Below are 9,901 nucleotides of genomic sequence, written 5' to 3' on the forward strand. Positions count from 1 at the left end.
TTTTAAAATTTCATGCTCTTTCATTAAAGATGTCATTCGATATACTTTCGACGAATATTTAAAATTTGAGGGCGAAGCACTAAGGCATTTGGCTATCACATTCTATGACCAATCACACTCTATGACCTATCACCTCCACCATTTCACCACCGCAACGCGCGGATACTTTATCTCATGTTTAATGGTGCACATATAACAGATACACCGTCTAATTAAAACTATAGTCCAACAATAATATAAGAAAAGTTTAGATTTTACGTACAGTTCATTTTTTGCTCAAATAACAGTTTTCTCTTACAATTTTTTGTTCATTTTTTGAATCTTTTTTGTTCTGAACCAAACTTTTAAAATAGATGGATATTCATTTTGAACAAAAGTTTGTATCAAATTTGAGTGGTTATATACTAACTTTAAAAATTTGTAAGTATTTATATATATGATAATAATAGAAATAATTGTTGACGAAATACTTAACACTACAACTAAGATATCCACATATATAAGAAGAACTATATATTCCACGACGTGTGTTTAAGTAAATAAAGGGCAAATGTAATACGAGTAGTTCAAGGATCGACGACAAATCTCCTAGAGATCGATCGACTAATTTAGTTAAAATGATGGTTAATTAACAAGCGCGCACACAAATGAAAAAAACAAACAACATAAATCAATTTCAACATGTGAAGAGAGCGTCGTTCATGCACGACACATGAGACTGCAAGTTTTGACTACTCTCCGATGAGTAACACCAGCATTTGTCTTTGTCATCTTTCTTCTTCCTGGTGGAGCCACAATGGAAACACTTGGATGTCAATCTCTTACAAAGCCGAAAGTTCCTCCCCTCGAGAACAACTGCTTCTGGGAGTCTAAGACAACAAGGGTGCAAATCTTTGTTGTTTTCTGCAGAGTGGTAAAAGAACCCATGGATATCCGATCCACATGCATCACAAATTCTGTTAGTGCTATTAAGACGATTTTGATGAAAGTCGAAGGTGATTCCTTGAAAAAACTTATGTGTAGCTCTTTCCTCGTAGTACATGCAGCTTGGGTGGAGAACATAGCCGTTGGAGCAATCGTGGCAAACGTATCTATCTCCCCTCCCTAGTTCTTTGCACCCACTGCACTTGTACACCGATTTCCTGCCATTTGTTGATGTTAAGCTGTGCTCGTGATAGCTTTTAGGGCGTCTGATTGAACCCGACGCTACACCTGTAATAACTAAAAAACAACACATGACACAAAACTGAAAAATCTGTACGGATGGGACAAAAACTACCTCAATTGGTATAACTAGGAACAAGACTCCATATATTTGTAAAACTAGGAAGTCCGGTGTTGTAGACATCGAACTTGTCCGCGTACATTGAAGTCTGGTGTTGTAGACACCGAACTTGACCACGTGGACAAAAACTACCTCAATTGGCATTAAACCGCACATGCTTTCTGAGTACCACCTAGACCAAGTTCGGTGTCTACAACACCGGACTTCAATGTACGTGGACAAGTTCGGTGTCTACAACACCGGACTTCCTAGTTTTACAAATATATTGGGAGAAGTTCCTAGTTACACCAATGGCAGAAAATATAGTCCTATCCGTACAAAAAGTTCCACAAAACTACGAAGCGCGCAGTTAATTATTAATTAATTAAAACATATATTTATAGCCAAATTAAATACTCCGTACATAGCTTATTAATTGCTTTAATTAAACATACATGCATGCGTGTTCTTTTCTGCCAATTAGTTCTAAATTAAAATTTATAGTTCATATATGGAATGGATCGAATTGAATAATTAATGTTTGTGTACCTGCTTGCGGTGTTCGTATGCTATTAGTCGTAGTCCTCCTTGGATCTGTAGCTATATTATTAATGTTGACATTATTTACCGCAAAATTCTGAATGTATAATGCAACATTGTTTGATGATGAAGAAGCAACAGGCGTATCCCTTTGCAGACGACCTGAATTCGCAAAAGAGTATATATGCACGGATGCATCGTACGTACGTTTAATTAGTTTATCACATTCAAAGAAGTTAATTAACAACTTTAACGAATAATTTAAACAATATCTTGATGAACGGGCTCCCTCCGTCCCATATTAAATGTCCAATTTTGACTTGTCAAGTCTTCTGCTTGTAACTTTGACCATAAATATCTTTTATTGTGTTATATAACAGTTGACGAAAGTTATATCAATGAAAAGTACATTGAAAACTCAATTCATCCATATATTTTATATGAAGTGTTATATAATATAAATAAATATTTTTCAGGTGAAAATTTAAAGCAGAAGACTTGACAAGTCAAAATTGGACATTTAATATGGGACGGAAAAATAATACACACACACACACACATATATATAATGGTTCTAGTTAAAATATACTCCACAAATAAAACAATAGGTTTCCTTCATTAATGAAAGTTACCGTGCATCGATCAATATACTTGTGCTTCGTGAATCTTCGTGCATCAAATTTATCATGATCTAACAGTCAAGATCTTGTTTAATTTGTTTTAATTACTTTAATGATTACAATAGGTTTTCTGGTTATTTGTTTTACCATAACCAACTTCTATATAATTAATATATGAAAAACGTGAATACGTGGTGGCTCTTAGATACATAAACTTGGATATAGAACCGGACTTCAGTGTACGTGACAAAATCTGGTGTTTTACACACCAAACTTCCTACTTTTGCAAATGTTTTGAGTGAAGTTCCTAGCTAGTTACACTAATTGATTCAATATTAGTCCCATCCGTACAAAAAAAAACATCTATATCTAATTTTGAGTATCTAACAGCAACATATTTTTTTGAAAAACGCTTTTTCATTCAAGTTCTAATTAAGTTGTACCATATTAAAGGCATACATAGTCAATATATGCTAAAAGCAGTATATATATGTAGTAGGTAATTAAAGGGTGGCTTTTGAAATCTTTTTAATGATCTTAACTAGCTAATGACAATATGACAAAAGCCAAAATGGTGTGAAAGGTCCTATTTCCCGGCCACTTCAAATTAAATAAACCCGTTTCACGAAAACATATTTATATATACGAATACGTACCAGATGATTGCAATATATGATTATGTAATGCTGCTTGTGCCGCAGCCAGTACATGGTTGTTTGATGTAGGAGGAAACAGACTAACTCGTGTCGTAGCTGGTACGTTATGGTTTGATGCAGTTGTAGGAAACATACTAACTCGTGCTGCTGGTACGTTATGGTTTGATGATGCAGTATTAGGAAACATACTAACTTGCTTGCCTACAAATTGGATTAGATATGATGTTCGGCCAATAATTGTAATCAATCATGATTGATAACCGAAACAATATATACTTCATCAAATAAAAAGGATTTTTAAATTCTACTGTATAGTATACGTACGTAATCCATATATATATATATATATATACACGAGCATGCTACCCGCGCAATGCGGCGGTGGTGGAAAAGACGGTCTAGTGGTGTCGATGATGGTACTATCGGTGGTGGTGGTGGTGGTAGTGGTAATGTCAAGTGGTGTAGGTGGAAATTTTTATAAGATAAGGGTTTAAAGTGTTAAGTATTAAAATAAGGGTTTATGGTGTAAATTAATTCATTAAGGGCAAAGTTGGTAATTTATAAAACTCTTTCCATAATGGATTTTTATTAAGGGGCAATTTAGTAATTTCGTATGTGACATATGAGTAACTATTTTTATTTTGAAGGGGTACATACTCTTTATAAAAGAATATATATATATATATAGTGAAAGAATATATACATATTATATTTATACCATGCTGGAGTAGCCCGGCGTACTTCTGATGTAAACTTTGTTCCGGCGATTGACCACCACGTTGGAGTAGCCCGGCGGCGTACTTCTGATGTAAACTAATTTGTGTTGACGGTTGGTGATTCATATAATTATTTTCATACAAAAGGATCACTTTCTTGCCCGTCTTGTACTCGAGTGCAACCCTCACTTTTTCGGGGTCTTGGGAGGTTGCAACGATGACATGTGGTTTCACACGGTCGATTTCCAACAACTCGTCCCCAAGAAGTCTTCTGATCTTTTCTCGGTTTTCATGAGAGTTGTGGAGGTCAACGATCTCGAAAGTAAAGCTTCTTCTAGACATAATTATTGCTGGCTTAATTATTAATTTGCTTTTGAAGGTCTGTCAATGGCAAAAGCTAATTAACCATAATGAAATCAAACATATATATATAAGCTAGGCACAATATGATATATAGACTGTATAGTATATAAAGGAGCTGAGTACGTATAACATAACTTAATTTTAATTTTATTATTTATTGTGTAATATATATCATATATGCTACTTTTTAAATTATTACCTCAATGTGTAACGAGCAAGAGCTAGAGATACAAGATGTCAAGACTGGTATGCTGGAGCTAGTACGTGATGGATTGGAAATGTACTTGTATTTGTTACTTTGTACTTTATATAAGGCACGTATAGTATAAACTAACACTCAATGTTGTTTGTTACACGTTTTTTGTTTTCAATATCTCTACAATATACAGGAAGGTTAATATATATATATATAGAAAGGTTATTAGGTTCTATTTAAATGATACTCAATGACTTGAATCTTGTTCTTAACCGGTTATTTTAATACTCCATATAATTAACAAAATATTATATATTCGATATTTTTAAGTCATAAACCTTCGGATTATCTCGAAATTCATACTTAAAGGATCAAAATTTAAACATATAATACAAAATAATTACCCGGTTCAAATTCACCCCTCGACTCATAAGAATCAGGAGGAAAACAAGTCGCCTCGTTATTAGTATAAATCGACTCGAATCGTAGATGTTTAACAACTATGGCTAAGATTATAATATATATATATATATAATACTAAAAAATTGATATTATATATGATTTGATATATGATTTGTATTAGTTAAGATGTTTATGAACTTTTGTAATGTTAAGTATTATAATTGTTATGTATTACGAGTAGTTGACATCTGTAAAAGTTATTTATTGTTAAGATTTTTTGAAAAAAACTATTAATCTAAAATTCTATAAAAATTTTTGAAAAAAACTATTAATCTAAAATTCTATAAAATACATGTTAAGATGTTTCTTAACAGATTTTATCAGGTGCATCTGTTAATTTTTGTGTCGTGTGTGAAAAAAATAACACAATTAGTTAATAACAAGTTGTGTTCGTGTTTTACTTTAACAGATTCGTGTCTTAATCGATTCGTGTATTAAAATGTTTTATGCGACATATTATGCCAGCTTTCTTTCGTTTATTACATTATTGACAAGTGCAATTTATTACATTATTCCCTCTAGGATGATACTATTAAAAAAAATATATTTTATTTCACCGTATTGTATATATAGACAATATGCTAGTAGGTATACGTACTTCTTAAAATATCTAACAATAAACTAAAACATGATTGAGATGTTCTCATAACGACACATAACGTAATCTTTGATTACCAAGTGTCTTTTTTATTAAATTATTTTTTATATTATATATAGATTCAATTTCCTTATAGACTTAGAATTAAACTCTAACTCTTGGCTTATTAATACAAAAGACATTATAACCTTATTTGATTGATCGTTTTCTCATAAATAAATTGTCTCTTTTCTTTCTCAATTCTTCAACTCCTACTATTTATATCACCTATAATAAGTTATTAACATGAACACTTCAAAATTTTGAGTTTACAAACCGAAATCACAAGGCTATTTGCCGTCATCCACTATACTTACAAGTTCTGATTAGGATGGGATTCTAAAAATTTAACGTAAATCCAAAACTCTAATTAAACATATATTATATTTATCATTGGCTCATTGTTGTCTATTATAATTTAGCTTCGATATCGATCTATTTTAACCACAATTTATTTCATACTCACGAATCATGTATGATGCATACAATCTAGCTACCGTACATTATACGAGTATTAAGACTAGTAAGTTGATAAATAGATGTAGATCAATGTTTGGAGATAAATTTTTCTTAAAAAAAGAAAAACATTGCATAAGGATTATTTTTTATTCATATTACGAAAATTGCTAGGAAGATTCACAAAGTTGAAAATCTATTCGATCATCACAAAAGTGACAATTTATTTCATACTCACGAATCATGTATTAGACATACAATCTATATAACTACCGTACATTGTACGAGTATTAATACTAGTGAGTTGATAAATAGATAGTAGATCAATGTTTGGAGATAAATTTTTCTTTAAAAAAGAAAAACATTGCATAAGGATTATTTTTTATTCATATTACGAAAATTGCTAGGAAGATTCACAAAGTTGAAAATCTATTCGATCATCACAAAAGTGACAAATACTTTAATCAAGCACCATCTGATCAAGTCTTAAAATAACTTTATAAAATACACAAAGACAATGTAGCAGGAAGATTTGAAACAATGAAGATGAGTCACAAGCAAATATTTGTTTTAACACTGATTTTATTATTTAAGCTTCTTTTTTGTTTTTCCATTTTTCCTTTTCTTTATTAACGTTCAGTCGGTAGATGACATCAGGGAAACTTTATCGTATAACGGTGAGGTCTTGTATAAGATATTGACCATGGGTCGTTATAAATATTCAAAAGAAAAAACTCCAAAATTTATTAACTATAAGGATCGAACTCAAGACCTTAAGTAAAACCAAAAATAACGCTAGACATCATTTGCAATTATTATTATTTGATCAGTACTCTATCTATGGAAAAGTGTATTAAACATATTACCTAAGAAACCTCCGAGAATAAGCCAAGTCAATTCATATATATCCATCATTCCATCTCCATCTAGAATTATGTTTGGTTCGTTTTCACATACGTCATTTGTTCAATTGTTTGCCACTTTGCCTGTGTTTGACTGTTTGAGATAAAATTATATATATACTTTGAAAATGATTCATCGATTCGCGTAAAATTATATATATTACATTAAAATAACCTAGATATAATGATATAACAAAAACAAAAGACAAAAAGAAGACAAAAATAGAACGATTTCCTCTTTTGTGGACGTACATATGGAACTGAAAAAAACTTGTTCAATAATGGAAGTTTTTTTTGGGGTAAAACTCCATACTAGGAGGGTTGACAACCTACTTCCAAATCCCTTTTCACCAATTATATCATGTCACCTCAACTCCACTACTCACTCACCATTCATTCAAATTTCATTGACATCCGACCACTCACTTCACCACTCATTTTACAATTTTCATTTTATTTAAACATTCAATTTTCATTAAATTAAAAATATTACATAATAAATAAAAATAAAACATACATAATACTTAAAAAACATTACATAATAAATAAAACCATAACTAACATAATAATTTTAAAATACATAAATACTAACACTCGGAATAGTCTGAGTCCACAGTACTATCGCCCGTCGTTACGATGAATGTAGCGATATAGTTCAGGTGACCCAACAATGTCGCTAGGTGGAGGAGATACGTACTCCTCCCCCAGGTCAGAGTAGTAAGGTACATCCTCACCATCACCGACACTGCCTTGCCAGAACACCCCGTGGTCTAGTGTGGATGTCAAAGTCGTAGAGGCGGTGGTAAGCTGAAAAATAACTTGATTCAGCGAATCCATCTTCCGAGGAAGATACACGAGATACTCACTACGAGATACTCACTTTCGTTGTGGTTAAGAACCCGATTGGGAGCCGTCAATCAGTCGATCTGGGCTTGGTAAGCCGCCTTGTTTTCAAACACGCTCTGAATGACGTTGTTTACTCCAGTACAGTGTCTGGAGTTGTAATTCAGGTGGACTTGGATCGCCATTTTAACATCACGAAGATTCATTGAATTGTTAGCCATGAAGAAGGTAAATTGTGGTAAAATGAGATTTGTATTAAGAGGTAAAGTATTTAAAATTAGAGAGTTGTGTGTGTAAATATGTAGTGTGTAGTTTATATAGGAAAGATGAAAAGGTAAAAAAGAAAAAAGAAAAAAAAAAGAGCAAACGGCTCAAAAGTTTCAAAATCCAACCGTTGGACCTCGATATGCATGCAAGAATTGGATGGTCAAGTGCGTGGTGTGACCACTCGTTTTTATTCCACGACGCGTGGTGGAGCGTTGATGGCGGTGTTTAGTGGTGGTGCCACATCCATGATGCGCCCATATTTCATCCATTGCCAACCCCCTAATATATTTTTGACCATTATTTACATGTTACAAGTGTTCATACTTCCTAGATACATAACACATTTCACTATATTTTTGTCTTTGAATACGTATCTACAAGGAACCAACAACACTTTCTTATGAATAACATCTGGCTTACGTCAAGTGCTTCTAGTTAATGAAATTAACCATCAACGATTACATACTTCAACTTGGTAGCTGAGTGTAAACCCTTGACCTCCTATACCTTGAATGTAACAACTAACAAGCACTTGAGAGTCAAATAGTGTGCTTATCATTGAAGTTCATTTCATTCCATACATTTTAATTGGAAGTGCAGAACCATATGGTCATAACCAAAAGCACATATCACATAAAAACAGAACCTGCATAAATTTTTAACCTTTTGATGTTAACAGTGAGTTGATCCTAACTCTTCAGATCCACTACACTAACAGGTACATTATTTTTGGCAATTTTACAGTTCTAAAAAGCTACTGAATTCGTCTACCAAGCATTGGCAAGGAACAACAGCAAAAAATAAGCAAGAACACAGTTAGTTTTAGACAGAAGATAGTTGCACACTTCACGATCCACTCAGTCAGCGTATTGGCATGCCTGTGGAGTTGTCGAGTCATTTCTTAGTTTCACACAAACAAAAAACCAAGATTATGGCAAAATCATGAATTGAGCACAAAACCAAATATCAGCATAACCAAGATTCTACATTAATAAACCATGGCAACGCAATCACTTCCACGGGGAGAAAACAAATAAGATCCAACGAAGTCATAGTATGAGACAGCAATTGGTTTTGTAGGAAGCACAAGGGAGCAAGAAAAGTCAATAATATTAAAGAGATTGTGAGAAAGCAAGTATGTAATCAGATGTCTATATTAACATAAAATAATTGTCACAAACAACAATCACATAAACTGATTTTTCGGCATGCAATACAGCATCAGAAGTCTATACTAAAATCCGATAATGCATGCTTCAATTTATTAAGAATCAACTCTGATCAAAAAAAAAATTGTGAAAGCAATCATGGTGTTCAGACTATGATTGTTAAAGATTTACTTAAAACAGATTGTGTACAATATTAACTTAGATGGAAACAAGGCAAGTGAAAAATCAAATGAGGAATACAATAAGTGGCATGCTAAGAGGCTTTCAATGACAAATGCGCTTGACAAGGAGCTATTTGTGAACACCTCTAAAAGGACTCTATGGTAAATCAGGCGTTTTTAAATACCCACATGGCCCTTCTATCTTGATTAAAGAGGTTGACTCGGTGCATTCCTTAAGAAATCCTAACATCATCACTAAATGTGACCGTAGTGATATACATGATGGATAACTCAGGCAGCCGGACTCCTTGTAACATGCTTACAGTCGTAGATAACCTCTTTTATTGTTTTTAACTTCAGAAACTTCAGGGGCTTACATGGTATGTTGGATGTATAGCCTTTATGTCTCGAATTTGCAGTTGCATGTAGCCTGTAACTTCTAACTGCTTAAAAGTTTAGTCCTTGGGTATATCTACCTTGACTTAATAATAATTTAAGTAGTTAATATATTTAAAATATTAGTGTTACTACTTGCAAAAATTAGTGCTTCTTTCAAGTTTGGGCCAAAAAAAAAACGCTATAACACCGCTATTTTACCACTCTTTGGACCGCTATAGCACTGATATCGGTAAAATAGCGCCGCTAATAG

General features: G+C 32.8%; 1 protein-coding gene across 1 annotated transcript; it reads right to left on the minus strand.

The window, feature by feature from the left end:
* Positions 1-663: 663 nt before the first annotated feature.
* LOC122598641 lies at positions 664-4,484 on the minus strand. Its single transcript, XM_043771228.1, has 5 exons — positions 4,359-4,484; positions 3,799-4,177; positions 3,081-3,281; positions 1,814-1,966; positions 664-1,212 (listed from the first exon to the last, which is right to left on the minus strand). Exons 2-5 carry the CDS (start codon positions 4,136-4,138, stop codon positions 677-679), a joined length of 1,230 nt encoding a protein of 409 aa, XP_043627163.1. The 5' UTR covers positions 4,139-4,177; positions 4,359-4,484; the 3' UTR covers positions 664-676.
* Between the last annotated feature and the right edge of the window lie 5,417 nt (positions 4,485-9,901).

Source organism: Erigeron canadensis, chromosome 4 (genome assembly GCF_010389155.1).
Source record: "Erigeron canadensis isolate Cc75 chromosome 4, C_canadensis_v1, whole genome shotgun sequence".
In the NCBI taxonomy this organism is placed as follows: Eukaryota; Viridiplantae; Streptophyta; class Magnoliopsida; order Asterales; family Asteraceae; genus Erigeron; species Erigeron canadensis.